Source organism: Parambassis ranga, chromosome 14 (assembly GCF_900634625.1).
Source record: "Parambassis ranga chromosome 14, fParRan2.1, whole genome shotgun sequence".
Classification (NCBI taxonomy): Eukaryota; Metazoa; Chordata; class Actinopteri; family Ambassidae; genus Parambassis; species Parambassis ranga.
This window is the reverse complement of record NC_041034.1, coordinates 6,398,971-6,421,825: the sequence shown is the minus strand read 5'-3', so window position 1 is coordinate 6,421,825 and position 22,855 is coordinate 6,398,971. Positions and strand designations below refer to the sequence as shown.

General features: G+C 41.1%; 1 protein-coding gene across 5 annotated transcripts in view; it reads left to right on the top strand.

The window, feature by feature from the left end:
- rapgef6 (Rap guanine nucleotide exchange factor (GEF) 6) overlaps nucleotides 1-22,855 on the top strand; it is a 101,963-nt gene that overhangs the window by 23,929 nt on the left and 55,179 nt on the right. For 2 of the 5 annotated variants that reach the window (XM_028421125.1, XM_028421124.1), the window contains exons 1-2: nucleotides 14,686-15,225; nucleotides 16,219-16,236. In XM_028421125.1, coding sequence (XP_028276926.1) covers nucleotides 14,686-15,225; nucleotides 16,219-16,236 — 558 coding nt within the window. Of the gene's footprint in view, nucleotides 1-1,152; nucleotides 1,237-2,666; nucleotides 2,972-8,898; nucleotides 8,969-14,374; nucleotides 15,226-16,218; nucleotides 16,237-22,855 lie in introns of those variants that run through there. The other 3 variants (XM_028421126.1, XM_028421128.1, XM_028421123.1) reach the window with 3 other exon arrangements.

Below are 22,855 nucleotides of genomic sequence, written 5' to 3'. Positions count from 1 at the left end.
CACTTAAACTCAGCAATGCAAAAAGAAACAGTTGTTTTTGTCTGCTTTTAAAAACAAATTTCTGTCAGAATTTCTGCCTTTCTGCTGAATGATGCTCCACTTCCAGTTATACAAAATGAAGAAAACTCTTCACCTCATATAGCATGCACTATTTTCTCCACTGGTTTTCATAACCAGCTGTACATACAGTCTACTGTCCTGTCTCTCCGGACCTCCTCTTTCATACAGGATTGCATCGTTGCTTACTGCTGATTTAAGCACCCAGCTTATTACAAAGTTTATTAGATTTACATTTGGGGTTAATAAACTGTTCTAAAAAACTTCACATAGCACATGTTTTGTATGTGCTGATGTTGCAGCCATTGTGAATGGCTGAACAGATTACGTAACTCTTTTAGTCCTTTTCAGCATGGCTGCCTCTCTTTAATGGATTCTCTCCACCTTGCAGCGATGGCACATTACATTATAGTTCTATAGCTCTCAAGAATACATTTAGAGAAATGCAAAATGCAGCACTTGGGATTTAAATCCCAGCGTGCTTTACATTTTCTTTAAGATATCTCTGAGTTCTTCTGACACAACTCCTGCATTTTTCAAAGCCTGGGAAAAATGTCACTTAAATATCATGGCCTGTATCATTTTCAATTCAATTCATTTATAAATGCACATAAATACAAAGAGTTATAGAATGCCATTGTCTGTACAAATTGGCTCAACTCGATTTAATATAGACCAGAAGCAAGCATTATCAATAGTTCATGGGTTAGGGTTAGTGTAGGGCAGTTACAACAACAACAACAGTGAGGCGAAACTTTTCTTAAACAAAACTTAAACAACTATAACTTCGACAGTGAGGAGTAGACTTTTGTGTAAGTTTTAGCAATTTGTTTCAATGGGTGAAATCCTTCATTGACCACAGCAGCACATTGATTGCCCCAAGGCTTAAAACTATAAAAACTCAATGACACTGGCAAGTCAGGTGTGAGAAATTGATTTAAGAATTCCCACATACTTTAAAAAAAATATACCACTAATTCTCTCACCCATGAACTGTTCTCAAAACCAGCAGGTTATAGTGTGCACATTCACAGACTGCAATGTTCCACTGTTGCAGAGTTTCACACCTCACTGTCTTCTTTCTCTCTGTTCCAGCCCAGACAGCATCGCTACCTGTTGGTACATCCTGCTCTCAGGATCAGTCTTCGTCAAGGAGCACATGTACCTGGCAAGGTGTTGGTATGTACCCACACAGCCACACAGCCACACAGAAAACATAATGGCTGGCTGAGACGAGGGTAATGAATAGGAAGAGTCTGACATTACACATAACGCACACAACTTCTCTGATGGAGGCGGGATATATATTTGTGTGTATTCTTCTTAGTGTGATAAAGATGACGGCATATCACAAAGCAGGGTTTATATGTCACACATGAAAAAACACATTTAAGCTTATGTTAAGTAAGTCTGTGTTAAGCTACATTTAATAGATTACTGTCTGATTTCTGTAGATTTTTTGTATAAGTTGAGCCACATGGTGACAATATAGAATCTTTGTCTTGCCAACTCAAGCAACAATTATAAATACCTTTTAACTGAACTGCTGCACCTGTTCAAACACTGCAATTGATTGTAATAGGGTAAGTTGCGGCAGTAATTGCTCGAGGTCACCCTTTAGCTCTGTGTTTACCTTCCCTATGTTGTTATACTTGGACTGAAGCACAAGCAACACGCCAATAACGGAAAAGGAGGAGGCACATACTTTATGTTCAGGATTATTTAAAAGCAACTGGTGGACTCTCTTGCCAGTGGCTTTAGCCACAAAAGGGTGTTGGTCAAAATGATGTCTGAAATATGGGCTAACGTGACAGAAGTTCTGTTAAGAAGCGAGTTTAGCGTTGGAGTTGGAGAAGTTAGTTTTGAAAATCCTCCAGGAAATCTCAGGGAAAGTAATGGTTAACTTTACAGTTAAGTAATAAGCAGTCGGAATCACAATGCACCCTAATATACAGGGAGGAATACTGTGTGTAGAATTTTAAATTCATCCCCCATATGTCAGAGAATTTTCTTATTTTTCGCATAAGCCATGTCGTCAGTATATGATAAAATTTAAATGGGTGATTGCAATACTAAAAGTAATTTGGATAAAGCTGGAATTATTTTCCATTAAAATAATACACGATAATGAAAAAACATCAAGTTCTTAGCAATGATAAACATGACATCTATATAATGATTAACACTGTTGCAGCTGTATCACTACAAAACCTTTTTATGAGGAAGGAACAACAGCTCTTTAAAACAAAGCACCGACTGACCAACTGTAGTGGAAAGAATGGTTGGCCGAGTATCAATAACCTCAGGGCAGCTAGGCCTGTGTGTGTGTGTGTGTCATTCCAGTGTGGGTCAGTTGATAACAGTGAAGGAGGGTGGGGTTGGGGGAAGGTTGGTGTCCTGCAGAGGACTGGAGGGTGTTTGTGTGTCTGTGTGTTGGAGTACTAGTAGCAGCAGGGGGTTTGGAAAGGGTCACAGAGGGAGCTAATAGGGGGAATTGTGTGTGTGTGTGTGTGGAATGCGGAACCCCTGGCAGAGCAGTGGCTGGCCATGTGTTCCTGAGCAGCCTGCCCGCCTGGAGCCCAGAAGCACATCCAGGCAGGAAATGAGCAGACTACACACACACAAACACACAACACACACTGACAGACACACACCTCGTTGGAGCCAGCGGACAGAATAGAACAGAGGGAGAACACACTCCTCCCTCAGTTCAGGACAAACTAAAAAGGCTGACAGTCATCTACTTCTGCTTTCTGAGGAAACTTTAAACTGGTCAACACTCGGGAGTTCAAACTAAACACCCTTTAAGGATCTTGGATTATCTAAATTATGAACGTTTTGGATAATATGCTGGATTTTATTTCACTTACAAGGAATTCTTACAAGACGTGGACCCTTAACATTCCCATTCCTGGTTAGTAATCTCAAAGTTTTTGTCTCTTTCACTTATTCAAAGTTTTTCTTCCTTCATTTCCTTCAGAGGCGCTGTAACGTAACAGTGATTGCCGGCTAATTCAGTTGAGATTTTTCAAAACTCCCTCGCTCCTTCTTGAGGCATTCTTCAGCGCAGCATGCTCTATTTCCTGCCTGCCATCGTTTAACCGACTGGATAGCCAGGAACTCCCCATGGCCACCGCTGGGCCCCCACAGCTCTGAAAAACACACGGCTGACTCCTGTGTGTTGTTGTTGTTCTTTATCTGCACTGATTATCTTAAAGAGAAGCAGACCTCTCACTATAAAACACGTCTAAGAGATCAGGATGTTTGTACTGGCATTTTTTAGTTGTGTTAGAAATAATTTAATGTTTAATAAAGAGAAGCAATGGAAACAGGAAACTCTGTTAGATGGAGAGTGTTTGTTAAGTTCCTTTAACTCTCTGGGAAACCTGTTGTGCTACAACAGAGCAGAGATTACAGCAAGATAATTTGAATGAATGTAGGCGCATGTAAGTAAATGTTTGTCTTTCTCTAAGGCATACCTTAGCTCATACTGCATCAGGGTTAAGGAGCAGCCGTCGATGTTTTGCTGTGATACTCTTAACTGATTAACTGACTTCTTAACTGATAGCTCTGTTGTTTTGGTCACAAGTCGTCATGTTTCTGTAAGACCCACTTCATTACTTCTCGGAGTCTGTCTGCCAGTGTATTTGTGTGTTGGTGGTCTGTCTTTAGCAACGACTGCAGGCCAGCTCTCCAGTCTTCTTTAGCGTGTGTGAGTCAGTGCTCAGTGTTAGCCAACCAAGCACTAAAACTGACAAGAAAAGAAGTGAGAAGTAAAAATGTGTGTGTGTGCGTTCTACTCTGTGGTCTGTGGTTTTATTTCTTTCTTTACTGTTGGTCATTATTGCCATGGAAACATGGGTGCCAAATAGGCACTAAGCTGTGTTTGGGGTTAATTTTCTTGAACAAAACTCTCTGGAACTTTCTACAGACTCAAATTATACTGTCTACACACTGTAGTATAACATAGCTTGTCTGTTCGGAAGCATACCGTTCAATTTTGGCCTGTTGCAGACAGTAGCCCTGCATAAACAAAAAGCTTTCACTCTATTCATTTCTGTGAGCAAGTTTGACCACACAAGAAGACAAAAAACATGTTAAATGTACACCACCTTTTATTAATATGATTATTTTCCACTTTTGTGCCCATTTCTGTTTTTTCACCTCAGTGTATATGTGTGTGCATGTGTGTGGCCTTAGTTTCTACGTCGGCTGTCATGGTTTATTGCCCAGGGCGCTGCAGCTGTCACTGGCCTGGCGCTGAACCTGTTCTCCCTTCTGCCAACAACTTGTTTCTGCAGGGAAATAGGGGAGAGAAATCATCACCTGCTGAAATACAGGATGGGCTCAGTTTCAGTTCTGTGAGAAGAGATTTTCATTCCAAATAGATGTATTTAAACTAAATAGCAGTTTCATTATCGTTTGGTTTGAAATTCTGTGGTGATGCATAAGGATTAGGATGGTTTTCAAGAAAAGGAGATCTTGATTTGAATAAATAGACTAATAGTTTTAAATTTGGTTTGGTAGTTTGGAATATTTTAGGCTGTTTGGATGAATTGCAGCTTGTTTGTAATCCTTGGAGCATTTTTGTTGATTAGATGTCATGATTTGTCTGATATTCTAAAGAGGCCTACCTGCATATGGATTTCTGTCTCAAACAAGGTTAACAGGTTGTAACACAAACTACTTCCCACACATTATATATTTATGTTAATTTATTCATCCTTATAGAGTTTGCCTGTAACATTATTACATATTATATTAATTACTTGTTAACCCTCCTGTGACACTGATTGGACCAGTTACACTTTCTTTAAGATGTTGTGTTATGTCAATATCTCAGATAAGACTATCCAGCTCTGTGGAGTGGTGCTCCCTACATTTAGTATTTGCACTTCATTGGACAGTAACAATTACATCAAGACATTTCTTTATGTTTTAATGTCGTAATGTGATTCAGCAGATCACTAGTTTAAAAGCACTGGTGATAGTTTCTGCACACCACTGAGTGGGTAAACTGTACACTGTGGTTTGATTCATGGCCAATGTCTTTCACCAGCATGCTTGTTTCATGAGTTATCGAAACTCTAAACCCAGTTTTATTTTAGTCAGCCCAAGGTTAAAGTTTGACCATAGTGTGGTTTTAACTGTTTGTCTGGTTTTCTCCATGAGATGCAAATGTATGTCAGCTAACAACGGAGAGGTATCACATCACAGTTCAGTCAGGGCAGCAGCATCATTTAGTGTGTACACACAGAGAAAACCTCAGTTTCTCACCACAGTTGACTCAAGTTTGTTGATTCTTCTGCCTTTGTGGGAATGCAGTAGAAAAGAATCAAACACAGATGCAGCAGGCATACAAATCTGAAAACTCTAGTTGTCCTGATGCTCCTTTAGCGATAGCAAATTCTCCTTTGTTTGTCTCACGCGCACCACACACAGTGAAGAGACAGGCTTGGCAGAGTTTGTGCGGCGCTGACAGGGACCAGGCGTTTCGCCTCAGTGGAGTGTGGAGAGATCTGTCAGAGTCGGGCTGACCTCTTGGCTAAAGGCTTTGAGAGAACTGCGAGCCCAGCCGACGGCATGTCTCCCTCTGAACACTTAGTTTTCCGTGCTGGAAGCTGTTGTATCAATAGTATTTTGATTGATTCACTGTGTCTGTATACTCTTTTTACTTTTCCGATTAAGTTCAGAACCTTTACAAATAACAAAAAGAATGCATGTGCTCACACCCATGTGTTGGGAGGCATCTCTCACTGAAGTGACACTGATGGACGACAGTGGACCCCCTGTGCAGCTGTAGGAATGCTTTCTGCAGCTGACACTGGCCTCTGACCTCAGGGTAGGGGAGGCAAGCAAAAGTTGGATTTCTCGAGAGATGCCCATGAAGTATCATGAGATTAACTGATCTTGAAATGCCTGAGAGGAAGATGCACACCATGCGTCATAGTGGCTTTACTGTTCCTCGGTTCACCTGAGCGGTGTGATTTATGAAAAAGAAAAGTTTATAATACTTTGTAAATAACTTATTTTCCTGAGAATAATGTTATAATTCTTCCTTTATTTGTGTGTTGTGTAAAAACAAATATGTATAAATGCTGTTGTCAGCAGCGGCCGGGATCAGCTTCATTTTTTTCAACTCATTCTGGGAATCTTCAATTTCTTCATGCCGATGCACTATGTGTCTGAGTGCATGTGGCCATAAAGTGTCAAATAAATCAGTCATCCAGTGTCAGCTCTGTCCAAAGGCAGTTGTCGTATATATATTCCTCTTTCAGTTTGACGCACCAAGTGTTTGATTTCACATCCTCTTCGCAACCATTTCTCTTTTTAACATTTCCTGGAAAATCTGTCCATCAGAAGAAAAAACAGCTCATCCAATTCACAGACATGTAAAAAAGAGGACCTTTATCAAAGACCAGCAGTGAGATAAGAGAAAGACAGGATGAAAGGGAATTGAGAATGAGGGAAAGAAAACAGCAAAGCAGAAAATAAAATACAAAATGGCAGAGAAGCAGTGGATTGAATGCTGGAAAGGAAGCAAAGGAAGAACAACAGGAAGCTGAGGATGAATACATTAAAGTGATTGAAAACGGAGGTGGAAAGGGTCAGTGCTGGACATCAAAAGGAGCATAAGTGGAAGGAAATATGGACTCAATATGGACAAAGAAGGGGAGTAACAGTGGAAGGGCAGAGGATGGGGTGAAAACAAGAAGAGAAAGCAAAAACCTCTAAAACATGGGGATGTGAGTGTGTGACAGTGTGAGAACGTAATCAGAGAGGACATGTGAGAGTGAAAGTTGGCTCTCTCCCAGCTCAGCACGCTTCCATGATTAAAACCAGCCACTCCCCCAGACCTTAAGCAATGCTGAGTCGCCATTTTTAGCATGCCAAAGGGAGCGAGACATGTTTACAGCCCAATCTGTTCTCAGGGTTCACCACACACACACACACACACACACACACACAAATACACACAAACACTGATTGAGCTGTTCAGACAGGGAGGGGGACATGCAGACAGTACATGGGAAACATAGAAGCATGCATAATTGCTGTATGCATAAACACAGACGCTCGCTGTGGGAGGGATGTAAATGTGTCGAGAAATGTCTCAAAATTTAAAAACACAGAAGCCCGCCTTCTTTACATTTGACATTTTCTTAACACACGTTTTGAAATATGCCAACAGACACGAGAGGTGAGAAATGTTTTCTGCTCTCCAGAAGCAGACGTTAGAAAAGAATTTCTCAGTGTACTTGTGGAGTAGAAGTTAGGTTAAGGCTGCCAAAGCTCAAATGAAAGTGAAGTTGCATCAGCTGCACATAAACCTTCAATAACTACTGAAGTTTGAGTATATCGTTTTCTATCGTGTTACTAAGGATTTTACTGTCACACGCCACGTTCTTTGGGCGAAGTAAGACAGGATCCGGGATCTCCATGTGACAAGAAAGGAGCAGAATCACCCACATGGTCTCACCACAGCATCAGCTGCTCTTCTCCTGTCTTTCTGTGGATGTATAATAACCCTGCTGACTGCTAAGAGTGCACATGAGCCCTGCAGTCAGGCTTAGCTTGAGCAGAAACTGTGTGCTACTGATCCTCATTGGCTAGTGTAAAATAGTGTTACGTAGCTTAGGTGGTGTGTATGGTAAAAAAAAATGGTGCTCTGTAGACTGTGTGTAGGTGTTAACCATAGGATCTTATTGGCCTACTTTCTGTGGTTACACCTTCAACCACATACTGTGCTATCATGCCAATAAGGCCATGTCACCAGCTGGTCTCAGTTTTTAGGTGACAACTCATGCTCCTCCTCCTAACTGGAGTTCATAGACACTACATGTAGGAAAGTTTTTTTTAAAATAATAGCAGTGAATCACTACTTGAGGGCACCATAAAAATTAGTGCAGTCGATTTTTGTTACTTCTTCACACTCTCGCCGGATTGAACTTCTCATGTTTTTACCGTCTTCATAGCTTATTGATTAAATCAAAGTGTACTATGGGCATAAAAACAGAGGTAAACATTCACCACAGGCATTTCAACCATTGACAGTAAAAACAATGGACAAAGCTTCCGTGATGTCACCCGTTTGTTTCTGAAGAGCTGTTTTGAATCTTGGTGGGAGGCTCCGTGCTGACCGGCGCCATGTTGGCAGCATCACGTCCGCCAAAACTCCAAATATGGACAAAGAGGGGGAGCACGAGCAGAGTTTGGGGGGGCGGCGATCGTGGAAGCAGGAAACTCACGCTGTGATACGTTAACCGTCTGTCGCTCAAGCGGCAACGCCCATAATTATGCGTATTTTTAAGTCCGAATATAATTAAAACGAGTGAAAACTCACCCCACGTACAATTGAAACTAGAAGTGTACCTATCATTTGAGACCAGAATGTTTTTTTGTGCCAGGCTGTAAACACGTTCATTTCTGCTGTGAAGTCGGCCATTTTAACATGGGAGTCTATGGGAAATGACTCGCTTTTGGAGCCAGCCCCTAGCAGTTGCGGCGTGAATTACAAGTTTTGACACTTCCGCATGGGCTTCAGGTTTGAGCCCCAAAGGTTGCCACTTGATTTCAACACATTTTTATAGCTGCATACCGAACCTTAATCATTCAAAAACATACTGTACTCATAGAATGTTGGGCTACAGACCCTGACCAATGTGGTTACAACAGGCCATCGCTCTGATTCGAACAATTATTGTAATTTAATGGTCCATAAACACTGGTGATCATCTGTGGGTGGGTGAATGCGATTGAATACATCTGTCTCAGCCGTCATTGAGTGAGAATTGTCTGCTTTGGAACACTTATTTGTGTGTATGCATTCTCTCTCTGCAGTTTTGGCAAGCAGCTGGGGGGCAGACGAGGCTGTGAATGCATTACTTTGGAACCATCAGAAATGATTGTGGTGAGTAGACACACTGTCTCTCTCTGATTTTAGACTCTGCCTCTGTTTTATCCTCCCACCTCCTCTCTCACTTTCCTTTGATATTATTCCATTTTTTCCATCTTTATTTGATGTTTGTATCAATCCCTTTTCCTCCTCTGTTTTCCCAGCCCTTTTTCTCTATTTTCTTTTATCTTACCCTTTCTTCTTCTCACTGTTCTTTCTCCTTTATATGCACTGTAGATATAAGTCCTGAAAATCAGATTCAAACGAGCTTCTTTTTTCCAAAGTATTTGGCTTCAGTTACCTATTGTTGTCATATCATGGCATTAGCATGAAGTGGGTAACAGTTTACCTTATGAGACAGCTAAAATTAATGTAGATTTGCTGGATCACAAGGTCATGTGACAATCGATCTTACCAGACACTGGGCTGGACTCAGGCTTATCTCGAGTGTTACAACAGCCAATGATGACTAACAAAATATTCTCTGATTAGCAACAAAAGATTCTCTGATAGTCTCTGTGGGATCAAATGAAAACAAGGAAAAGGATTGATGTGATGTCAGAAGATGTGAGAACTATTTTGCACCTTCCATAAGCTCTGAGTTGGAAAAAGGGATAATCTATTGGTAGTTGCAAGCCACAGGAACCTGAATAGAAGACTTTGCATTAGTCACAGTGTGTCACGTCTAAGACCTTCTACCTCCAGTATAGTTTTTAAATATTCATACTGCACGTCTCACTCTAGTTCATCATAATATTTTCAATATTGGAATGTTGTGTGTTTCGTGTGTCTCCACAAGGTCGCAGTGCTCACAAATCTGTCTCCTTGTCTGTCTCCACCCTAAACGTCCTTCCTGCTCTCTCATCTCTCTCATCTGTGTGTCTGAGGGACTAGGAGGGGATCAGATGGGATCAGACAGGATAAAAGTTTTTCAAAAAGAGCAGCAGGTAGCAACATTTCCAGTGAGCAGATTGAAAAAAAATTAAATAAAAACACACACATGAATTAAAGACATTGACTTTGACTTCTAACAATGAGGTCAAAGCAAGTTTTTCTACTGATGTCTGTTTCTAAGATTTTTGTTCTCAGTGTTGCCAGAGGGAAAAATATATAACCTTATCATCCTTAGACACACTAAGGATGATAATGCAATAATGTGCAACGTTTTTAATTAAATTTTTGTCAGTATTACCTCTCTTTATTGCCTCTTGTTAACACGATAATTAGTGTTGTATTTTAGTAGCTTTAGGCAGGTTTCCTTTACAGGGAATATTCCCAGGTTTACAAGCTGTTTCCACAAAAACCCAAAGAATATAAATGAGTTGTAATTTTCATCAATGACATGCTGTTGTTATATACTGGGTTATGTGTCACACTATTTCTTGGCAGTGTGTCAGGGAATGCCTGTGTCTTAACAAGTAGTCTAACAAGGCACAGAACAGTGATTTTATGTTTTTACACTTCCACTATGGTGTTAATGAGCTGAATGGTAGAACCATGCATCTGTTTCCATTCTGAATTTCCTTTCCTGCCACTATACCTATCATTTAATATGTGTACAGCTGATACACAAATCATAAACAATAGCAAGCTATTGGCTTCAGCAAATGACAGAATTAATGTTGTCCTGTGTCTAAGTCGCTCAGTGTCTCTCTTTATCTCCTCATCTTTTTAGACAAAAACTGTAATCTTACAATGTGAATGAACACCATTATCTAGTTGTAGCAGCCTTAGGGCTTCACCAGTCAGCAACATCCAGGGCTGCACATTTTTCCTAGTAATTCCAGGACATGAACATAACTTTCTTAGAAAGTTCCTTTAATAAAAAGTGGAGTGCTCTTTTTATTCCTTAACTATCTCTGTGGATCCGTTCAGTCTGGTGTTATTGCCAATCTTCCAGGTATAGTTGTGTCTTACTGTTTGAATGTGAAGAAGAGAAAAGAGCCAACAATTTCAGTTGCCTAAGGAGTGAAAGATCAATTTGATTAAGTAGGGTTTGTGATGGAGGCAGTCAAAATTGGTGTGAAACTTTAAATTAAAGCCTGTGCTGTGTGTGTGTCTGTGTGTGGTGTCACCCTGGTGAAGGGTTGGTGGCAGTGAAGAGGGAAGGAAGAGATAGGTGCATTGGAAAGAGACCAAATGAATCGGCTAAGCAAAACCTGACGGGAGAACAGGAGGTGTTCCTGTGTGTCTGTACATATGTTTGTATCTGAATTTTTGTCTGAGAACTAGGAAATGAGATTGTGTAGAGGGAGCTGTGAATATTGGTTTTTATACCCATCTCTGCTCAGTGTTTTTAATGTTGCTACCAGCTGCAGCACAGAAGGCAGGGTGGGTCTGGGTGGATCAGACGAATAGGAAGTAAACAACAAAGTACCAGCACACTAGAAACAAAAACTACACCAGCAGGATATTTGCTTGCAGACAGTACTGGTATATGAGAGGGCATTCCAGCTTGACCGCTGTCCTTATTTTAAGATATCTTATTGATAAGTATTAAGTTCTGATTAATTAGTGATTAAAAAGTAAACTATATTAACTATGACTGCAGTCAAGTGGAGGTTGGGGTTTGAGAATAACAAAAGTTAACTGAATTTTCTGCAAGATCGGTCAACTCTTATCTGAAAAGGTTCAGATCTGACTGGCTGATTGTTTGTAGTTTCAAGTGGGACTAATTTCCAGTCGAGAGGCTCACATTGTATTCACATGTTTTTAGTTTTGAAGGCTGGAGAGTGGATTCACTTTGAATATTTGCCATATTTTGCTAGATATGCAGTATTTTCTCTTTTGAGCAGATGCACATTGACTGAAAGCTTCTATGTTACCGTAGATGTAAGAAATAAAGAATAATGGTGAAGAGACTTTAAGTGACGATGTCTGAGCAATAGTGACTGCTTATCAACAGTTTTGCCTGCAGAAAAATAATAATTTCTTTATTAATCACTGTAATATGGGAAGATTAAAAAAAATGTGTCAAGTGCCCAGAAACGCACATACATGCATGAGAGAAGAGGGACTGTGGTCTAGTCACACTGCACTGCAGCCAATCAACTAATTAGGGCCATGGGAATAGTGGGGGGAATGTAATCTGTGGCTCTCGTCATGACTCTAGTCACAGAATGGACAGGAGTGACATTCACAGACTGACAGGGCAGAGTTGTTTTTGAGTGTGTGTGTGTAGGAATGGAGGGAAATTGAAAACAGTGGGAAGAAGGAAGCCAAGAATGAATGAATAAAGAAAAAAATGATGCATTTTGGCAGGAAAAGCATCAGATAGACGTAGAGGAATGTAAACCGACAGATGAAGTTAATCACACACATACACTGCGTTTATATGAGCAAGCAGGAAATGTGGTCAGAAACGTAACCCGTGGTCATGAGATAGACAGACAGAGAGGCACACACATGCACTGTGAGACAAAAAGATAGCTATATGGTCACAGGATGGACATGGAAGTGTGGTACATTTCTAACCTTCCCCCCCTCCAGAATTTCTTCTGTTGAGCTTCAGGCACTCGGTCTCATGAGGCTCATTAAAATGAGTCTGTGTGACATTTTTTTTCATTGTGAGAAGGGACACATCGATACATTACACATCCCTTTTACAACTGTTACTTGATATATTATAGCGGAACAGTCCATTACAGCCAAACTGTCCACAATCTGGCAGTTACTCTGTGTATTACAGCGGAGTTCCCCCTCCGTCCACAGGGTTCTTCCTTTATCTGCTTCAGCCCAGAGCAGCTGTTGAGTCACAGTATAAGTGGAAATCTTTGGCTCCATCTTCTTTCTGATGGTTTATCTTAAATCTGTTTTCTAATTGACGAGAGGTTTACCTGTGAGAATGTGGGAATTCAGGAAGGCAGACGAAGCACAAACAGCCTTCTAGTCAACATTTCTCTTTCAGCACAAACGCGGAGAGATCACATCTGCTCACCACGCTCCGTGGTGTGTCATGAGTCTGTCTTCTGTGAATACACATGTTAAGACTTCTGTGAATACACATGACTGTCTTAAGGGGAAGAAATAAACAATGGTCACTGTGGTGTACATCGCACTGTGATGAAATCTTACTGCATTGTTAACTCAAGAGGGCAAGTTAGGGGGAAATATTTAAAGATATTCTCGTAAGAACTTCTGCTACAGTTTTTATCTTTTTTCTGATGATGGCTGAAAGACAAACAAAAAGCTGATGTTTCCAAACGAAGATGCTGCACTTTGAGTAGTTATGGCTGCAGCTCACTAACAGTTGTTTATTTACTCTTTTGCTAGTTCTTTGGAAAATCATTCCTTCAGAAGGTTGCAATATTCATTTGGCTGTTTAGAAAAAACTACTGCACTAGTAAGTAAATAAGACAGGGACCAATAAAGGGAGAGGGCGGAGCTTAAAAATATTCAAACACCAGCATATCACTCCTGTACTTCATTCTTCACAGATAGACAGGCTGACTACCTGGAACACTAGTCTGACCAGGCAAACCACTCAGTCAGTGTCCTGGACACAGGCTTTGAGATGCCATGTGAGAATGGGTAACATGCAATAGGGAGTATATTTTCATATTGCCTCTTTGCCACTAAAAGACTTGAACTGCACTTGCTTTTAACTCTATCTATAATCAGCAGAGATGTAATGGGATAAATAAATGGACATGCAGAACCAGCAAAGATTTTTGTATACATGTATAGTTGCAAATAGGAGTTGAATTTAATTGATTTTACACATCATGGTGTGTTTATGGGTCCTGGAGAGCACAACTAAGTATGTGAAAAAGTTGTTTGAAGCCTGTTGAGGCTCCAGGGGGAGCTGCTAAAAAAGTTTCATAAGATTCTTGTTTTTGTTGCACCAAGATTACTATCCAGAAAGTCAAATATTTTGGTGTAAGAAGTGAACTTCTGTAGCCTGTTCATAGCTCTCAAGCAAAGAGCAAGTTGTGTTGCATTGTGGGCAATGTAAGCAATAACAGATTGTGACAAGGAAGGAAATAAAAGATGATAAAGCTGATATCTCTGACCTGCTGGACTGATCAATTGTCTATTGTGAGTTTGTAATAAAAGAAGAGGATGTGTTGGAGTTGAGATATTTCTGTTTGATCTTGCCTAATTTGAAAATATTTGAATTACAATCAAAACAAAAATGTAAAACGGAAGAGGTTAAAACATGACTTTAAAATTCCTTACAAAACCAAAGCAAAGGGATTAAGAAACACATTTCACTACTTTGTAACACAAGGCAGCCATTGACTTACTTAACGTTATGCAATGGAGAAAGAAAACAAATTCCTCCTACAACAACAGACCTGCACATAACGTCTATGGGGAATGAATTGTATGGCCGGAATTTGTGTGCTGTGCTGTTTTTTTCTGCCTGCTGAGGATATTTGTGTATTCACAGCTTCCTGGAGGAAACTGTGGGCTCACTGTGTGCGTGTGTTGCGACGGCGACAGAGCAAGCGAGTGAGCAAGTCTGTCAGTAAGCAACGTGTTGAGCAGCTGAACTCGGTCTTGAACTTTCTGGTCCCAGAAGAGCAGTATTTTTGCCAAATAGGAGTCAAACCATTTGTTTGTCCTCTTAATTTGGTCGTTTTCCTGGATGTATGCCCCAGAGGATGTAATGTTGTAGGATCCCCCTGGATTTTGGACTTTGTTTTAAGTGTTCCCCGGCTGTTTTTTCCACCCACCCTTGTGGTATTTCCTGCTTTTATGTGTTATTCGGATCCCGTCCTTGAGTCCGGATGAGTGTACTCCGCTGGCACCGGCTCTCTGCGCTCTGGAAGAACTGGATGTTCAACCAGGAGCCAGCAGAAGAGCAGGGCCAGATTTCAGAAGCTCCAGAGCATGAAGCAGAACTACAGAAAAAGGAGGGGAACACGTTCAAGGATCATAAATTGGACTTTAATGGCCAAAATGTGGATTATAAGAGACAGAAATCAGAAAATGACAACCAACATGTGGAGTTAAGAAATCCCAATGCTGTTTCTAAGACCAAAAAGTCGGAGCTACTTAAATGCAGCTGCTCTGAGCCACAAGTCTCGAACTGTGAGGATCGGTCCTCCAGCTGCCCTGAAAGTTGTGGGTGCAAATCCCGCCGAAGCTACTATTCTGAGGAGAGTGTTGACTGTGTATTGCAGGTGGATAACGGCAGCGAGGGGGAAGACAGCTTCCTGCAGAGAGAGGGATCCCAACGAAGGTCCAGGCGGCGCTTCAGGAGGGTCAACCCCAGGGGAGAGCGGGAACTGATCACAGACGGCCAAGAACCCGCCAGCTACAACACGGTAGGAGCAGCAAGCAGAAGCAAAGACTAACGCTAACGCTAACCCTCAATATTTAATTAATAATTTGCTTTGACCTTTTAAAGGTCTGATTCTGTAAAACCTGCTGACTTCCTGTCTAAATGGTGTCTCTGCGGTGGCAGTTGACACAAGTTGAAGGCATCCTCACCCTAAATATTATATCACCAACTGTTTTGACACATTAAAAATAGATCTTAAACTTAAGAAACAATCTGGGTCTCTTTAAACATTGCCCTAAACTTTCTTGACTTTTCTAGAACAAAGACTGTAAGAAGAAGAGCATTGAAACCGCATGGGCATGTACTCTGAATGAAGTAGAGTTCCTCCTTCTGATAGGATCACTGAGGCCAGCAGTGTGTCAGTTACAGTTGAAACTAATCACCAGAAGCCACGCTTTGCCACACAAGTTCACAAAGACGTGCACACACACACAACTTCAGCACTTAGCTGTGACACACACTTCTCCTTGCTCATACAAAGCTCCCTGGAGCATTACGAGGGGGCTTAATGGAGAGCTTAAAGTGTCCTCTGTCGACCCTACCTGCCTCCATAGTCTCTTGGTGATTGTTCCACTTTTTTAAATTACATTTGTAGCCTTCAGCGTCGCCAACACATTTTTTTTTTTTTTTTTTTTTTTTTGCGACAGCATTTATTATGTAAAGGCTATATCCACTCTGGTGTGCTAGCGCAGCATTGCTCCCAAGAAGCAGGACAAAAACAAATGTGAATGGCCTGGAAATACAGAAAATGACTGCATTAGACCAAAAAAACATCAGGGATCATTGTGCTATGACGTGTATTACACTCTTGCCATTGTTAAGTGGCCTAGTAGTGCCCTTGACATGCTGACTTCTCCTAAGATGATTTTCTGTTTCATTCTCAGCTTAAACACACAGTTTGCATATTTTCCTCTTTTGACTGTATCTTGTTTCTCTTCCTTTTTTTTATGTCCCCGCTGATGTGTCTAATCCTCAGGATTATGTCAACAACCAGGTAGGAGCAAACTTTACAGTCTGCTCCATCCTTTCTGTGATGGAGTATGTCCACATATTTGTCTGTTGACGTGTCACATGCGTGTGTATGTTTGTGTGTACATGTGAGTCACTGCTGTTTCATGCACCTGTTGTTTAGAAACAGGCAGTGTTGGGAAAAGCAGGTCATTTCGAGACTGCCACACACATGCACGCACTGCTGTCTGCTGACACTGTGGGTGGCAGATAGGAAGGGGGCTCGCAGAGGAACAAACAAATGCATGCTGGGAACAATAACAGCAACTGCCTGCTTAACAAACAGAGGATGGTTTAATTTAGGGCTGACATTTAAGAAAAAAACCTGACAGGACAGAGACAGGTTTAAACTGACGCTCAGACTTTAGTTCCTGAAGTGGAGACAGGTTTGTGTGTTTCTGTGTGTCCTTTCAGTGGTATACTAATAATCAGTTTTTTTGTCATGGACATGTCTCCATGTCACTCTAAAAAGTGGTTTTGAAGGTCACTCCAGAGACAAAAATAGTGGAGCTAGCAGACAGCTAGCAGTCTGTGATGTCACTCAATTGTGATTGTCCTTACATATGCATGTATTGAAGCCTTATTCGAGTTTTTTTTAAGGATGCATCATAGAAAAAAAATGCCACCTTGTCATGACACCAGGACCATTTTAACATTTTGTAAAGTTGCACATACCATTTATTTGATGTGCTTTCAGAACTTACTTCATTTAGCCCTGGTTGATACAACTTCTTTAAGGTCCAGGCAAACCAAGCGCACCCAACCTAAGCGCTTACAAAGGCGTTGTGTTGGCTGAAGTATGCTTGTTCTCTTAAATGCTTTAAGAAGTTATTTACATTATCCAGTTCATCTTTACGAGCTACCCATTTGTGATGATTTAATGCTAATGAGCAGATATTACACATGCTTTAAATGTACACATACACTCAAAACAGTACTCCGATTCTGGCAGTGGATCAGAAGATGTCATTTAGAGGCCTTACTGAACCATAATAACATCAGTTATCCATTATCGCTGCTCTGTACTGGTGTCTGGTGCCTCTCTCGCTCTTAATGGCCTGCTCTGGAGTGAAAGAAGTTCCTGAAGCTATGAATTGAAAGGAGTCCAAAAAGAAATGGTTCAGAAATGGAATGAAAATGCAGCACGTGTTGTGTCCTGTGCAGACAATATGGCATGACGTAATTTTACCAATTTTAAGTCACAAAAACATCTGTCTGGCTTGAATTTCTCTTCATTTCCAGTAGCAGAAAATCATTTAATTACCTAATTTTTACTTCTTCTTCTCTCTGTAATACCTAAGGTGGTTGTGATGGACTGTCATTGATCCAGAAACCTGATTCCTCTTTCAGTGAGTCGAGAGAGAGAGAGAAGATCCTGTGCATTCTCTCACTACTATAACAGGCCACTGGGATTCACTAATGACTCAGGCTCATACCGCACACACAAACATAGAAGCTGTACAGAACCAGACACACATGCACACAAAGAAAATCACTTCATTTAGACATCAGCTGCCTCGCTGGGTTACTGCCTTTCCCACACGAGGAAGATAGATAGATGAACCCATCACCTCATTTGCCTTTCAGGGGAAACCTGCAGGAAGGGCTTTTACAGCCGGGCTACTCCGTGGCATCCCAGGGTCATTAATTTAACATGATGCAGGTTCAGCCATCTGCACGGGAGGGTTTGGCTTGCACAATGCTAGAATAAAATCAGCACAGAGTGATGTTATGCTGTCTCAGTGGTACAAATAGATATCCACTGTTATTTAAAAACACAGTATCATATTGTTAATATAGACAAAAAGGTGTTTCCCTCACTTTAGATTGACTTAAGTGATTTGTGTTTCTGGGTACTGAGTGGAGCCCTGTGGCTTGTCTTGAATGTGCTTATGGTGCATGAAGCAGCATCCTCTGTGCTGTTTTAAAGCAACCGAGTGTCGTTCTTCACACCGGAAACACTATGTGTCTTGCAACATCTGTGGTTAGCTAACTTTCTGTGACAAAAAGGCAGAATGTCTGATGTCTGCTGCTGCTTTTTTTTTTTCCAGAGGACTTTATTTCTCAGGCTAACTCGTTACACACGTGGGCTAGGTTTTCAAACCTGCATCAATAATGCAAAACAACAGCTTTAATGAAATTCATGGGGAGAAAGACGTTGAAGAAAGTGACTCAAGTCTTAAAGTTTTGTAGGTTGGTAGGACGCGTTTTGTTGCAGATTTGGAAAGTGCTGCACACAGGAAGCAGAAAATCACGTCCTCGCACTTAAACAACGAGCAAGTGTCTTATCTGGCTTCCAATACAAATACAAAAATACACTTAAAATCTTTATGCAATCTTGATTTTAAACCAACAAGTGGCTGAATCTGTCACCTTAACACCCACAGAAAGCAGCTGGCCCTGACAAACCCACGTGTTTTATGTGAAACACCCGAATTTGTCACTCTTTGTTGTCATTGTTTGTCCCAAAGATACTAACCATTATGTTTGGAGGAAGTATTGTCTACCTGCTTCAGAATGGTTGATAAATAGCTTATAATGAACTTTCCTTCTCCAAAATCTTATCTACTTTTACCCTAAAGGTTTTAGAACAAAAGGACACCCATAATCCATAATCATTTTTTCTCTTTAGGGATCCATTAGCAATGACTTTATAACAATGACGGCATCTTTGGTGGTATCATTTTAACTCAATTTGATGACCTAGTGCTCGTCATGCAGTGGTATTACTGTAGCTATCTCAACAGTGCCGCTTCAATCACTGCAATCAGGTTAAATCTGAGGTTGCATTCCTCGCACGATGGGCCAGTCATAGGTGTGACTCATGCCCATGCTTTGTCACAACCGTGTCAGCCTAGCACTGAGTAATGAGAAAGTGCCTGCATTCCATTCCATCCCACCCTCTCAGATTTCATAGATCAGATAATTCAGTTATTTTGGCCTATCTTTGTCTCCAAGTATCTCTTTGGCTTTTAAAGTTAAACAAGCTGGTTAAACATGTCTGGGAAATCTGTAGAGCACAGTGGTATTTTGTTGAAAAAGTCAATTTCCTGTGCTGATTATGTTGGAATTAGCTCAGCGGTTTGGGTCAGTTTTATAGAGTTATGCTTGGCATCATTTAATGATGAAGTTGTTAACATTCCCATAATATTCCTGGCTTCACGTACATTGTCATTAATATGCGTGCGTGTGTCTGTGGTTTTATTAAAATATGTGGGTCTGTAAAACTAGCTATGCGTGCGTCTGGGTGTGTCTGGCTTGTGCTTGTTGGCTGTGTGGTTTAAATGTGAATACAAAAACGCTTTGCCCGTGTGCATTTTGCTGGTACTGGACTTGATGTTTTAAACTTCCAAGCTGTTTTAATGCAGTCCTTTTCCTGAGCTCAGCTGGTCTCATTCTATCAGAATGCAGGTGGAGCCAGCAAAAGCCCCTGAGGGCCTCTAGCCGGCTCTGCCACTGCTAGACCAAGTAGGACCCCAGGGAAAGATGGAGAGCCAGGAAAGGGGGGGGGGTATGGAATGGCAGAGAGAGGACACAAAATCAAAATGTGACCTTCCTTTAAATATTCTCAATTAATATTGTGAAGGTTTTACATTGAGTGTCTATGCACCTTTAAACTAATAGACCTTTCACGTTATTGCAACTACAGTTCTGAAAATAGCTGACAGGAATTGAAACTTTTTCACAAGAATGGTGAAAACTCACAGCTTGTTATCTGGACATGTGTCAGCCAGAGCTGCTCTTGTTTTGTAGCTGGGGTGCATTTTCAAATCAAACACAAACATTCTTTTAGTTTGAAGTTTAGGCATTGGATACTGGAAAACAGGATCATCATTGTGTTAAGACTTTGGTGGCCAGTTTTGATGTTGAGTAAGAGTCTATGTGTTTGTCTTTGGGATGAAAACCCTGCAACTGCACAGCTACCTGCTCATCACAAGGGCCTGGTCAATGCTACTTGCAGCTTTAATTGCAGCATCAAAGAAATCAAAGAGGAAAGGAAGGATGAGATGAGAACAGGAGTTTGAAAGGGGAAGTAGGTGATGAGGCACTCAGGGGTTACGGTTCAGAGGTTGACCTAATAAGGGAACAGAAAAAAGTATTTGTCTCTCTTGATAAACAAAGACATTTGCAGGATTGACAAAAAAATCGAGGAAAATAGGAATGAAAATAATGGGTGTTGACAGGTAATAAAAAAAATGATTGGGTGTGGAGCAGAAGGGGGGAGGGGTAAGTTGTGGGGATGAGGCTAGGAGGTGAAGGTTGCGGGAAGGTCAGATGGGGATTTAATGGGAGGAAGGGGCGAGAGGAAGACAAGGTTGAGTGAGGTTAAGCGAGAGAGAGGAGGTTAGAGGATGAGGTAGAGCGCACATGAATCTGACAGGGGTTAATAATATTCAGGTAACACGTGGCAGCCTTCAGTGCAGTGCTTTGAGACCAATGATCAGGTAATGTAGAATAATACGAAACAAAGGGGGTGTTTTCAAAGTCCTTGCTTCACATGTGTGTCTGAAACTGAGCTGTACTGGCTGCTGCAAAGTTGGCTACAAAAAACATCACAATATGGTTCAAACGCTTCAGACACCAAGGTATTACATTTAAAGTCATACATCTTCTGCATCCGTCTGTTACCATGGCGGACAAAGCCATAAATCATAAAACTGTCAACAAACAACAAAGACCAAAATATTTTTTGTCACCCAAACAGCTGGCAGGGTTTAGTACAGCGATCACGTGCCAATCAATGACTTGTTTACTTCCTCAAATTGTGGCCCAGACTCAAAATACTCAGTCTTGGGCTGTCAGCTTCAAACAGCCAACTAAACCGCAGACCTCAGTTGCCTAACGGTGCTCGATCTCTGCTCTTGCATTCAACATCCTTGCTTCGAGCATGTATTATACACAGGTTTATAAAGACTAAAAACGGTTGTTGCATTTGGTTTTTGAATCCTGCAGACATCCTGGTAGTGTACATGTGCAGAGTACAGTACACAGGCCAGCACAGTGTTCCAGTGGGGCACTGTCTGCTGCTGCTGTTGTTGCTGCTAATTTTAGGGATTACATCAGCAGCACTAAGATGACAACCTTGTTGAACTCCCCCTCTCTATATTCCTCTCGGCTCCCCCCCCCCCCTCCTTCCACTTCTTATGTCTGTCGCTTATCCTCACATCATCGTCCCTCTGTGCCATTTTATTTGTCTAACCTTCATCTTTGTTTTTGGACATGTGCTTGATTAAATTCTTTTGTTTAAAATAGCCAGTTTGAGCTGAAGGGCAGCTGAGACCGTCTTCCTTTTTCACCTTGAACTGTAGACTCCAAATGGCAGCTCTTCTCTTTCTTCTCACCCCAGCCCTGTCTCTCCTCCCATTTGTCTAAATTTTTCATCTATAAGAGTCTCTTCCTCTCACTTAACTGCTTTTTTTCCCCTCTTGCATTCTGGTCTCTGACTCACTGTCTCTTCATGTTTACTTTCAGTTTGCGTTCCCTGGTGCTCCTTATGGTGATGATGATGAGGATGATGATGATGATGATGATGTTTGTTTGTTGTGTGTATCCCAGACACCACTTTAGGAAATTGTGCAGAACATAAGTCATCAAGTTTCAGAGTTTCACTGTGACAAGATTTAAGGTCAGCACAATAAGCATGATTCTTTTGGCACTGTAAAGGATGTAATGCCCTTTCTGTCATGTGATATCAAATAGGGAAACAAGGATAGAAAAAAACAACAGTATTAAAATATAAGAATCTTTATTATTATATTTAATGCTTTGGCTCTTCTGAGCTTGAATCTCAGACACTCACTGCTTCAACTGGTCGGAAGGGAAGGGCTTGTTTAGATGGCAGGAATTCCTGTCTTGTCTCTTTCAGACAGACACACACAAATGATGATCAGATGGCTGCAGGCAGCTTATTCACCCCATTGCCTCCTTGAGTGTGATGCATGATTTCACATTTCTGTATGTTATTTTTGTGCGTGTGAGAGTACAACTGGATGTCCTTGGATACATGGTATTATCAGATTTGTCTTTGAACTCTCAGTCCTAAGTGGGGCTTCTTTACAGAGAGGCAGGAAGCCATGTTTATCATTGATGCTACAGTGTGTTCTAGAAGAAATACTACTTTTTTATACAGAGATGAAGCGTTGCCTCTTCTGGTGGACCACCATGGAACTTCATTTCATTTATTGTGTGACTGCAAATGTGTATGTACAAAAACATGGTTTCCTTGTAGCCCTATGATTGATTGCATTACTCACACAGCCCCAGAAACCAAGAGTAAATCTTAATAATTTTACCTCAGTGTTACAGAAAACGTGTAATAGACTAGTACACTGTGGTTTGTGTTGTAAATGAGAGACAGTGTCAGACTCTGGGCTGTCTATTTATATTGAAATTACTGTACAACCACCAATATAAAGCTTTAACAAGTCAGCACTTCTTTGTGTGTTTGCGTGCATGCACATCTGTGTGTTACAGTGCCACAGGGTCTGTATTCAGCTGACTCTTTTTAATTAGCCTGGCAGAGCTGATTAGCTGAGAGCACACACACACACACACACACACAGAAGAGTGTAGTTGACCACTTAGTGAAAGCATGTGAGTGTATA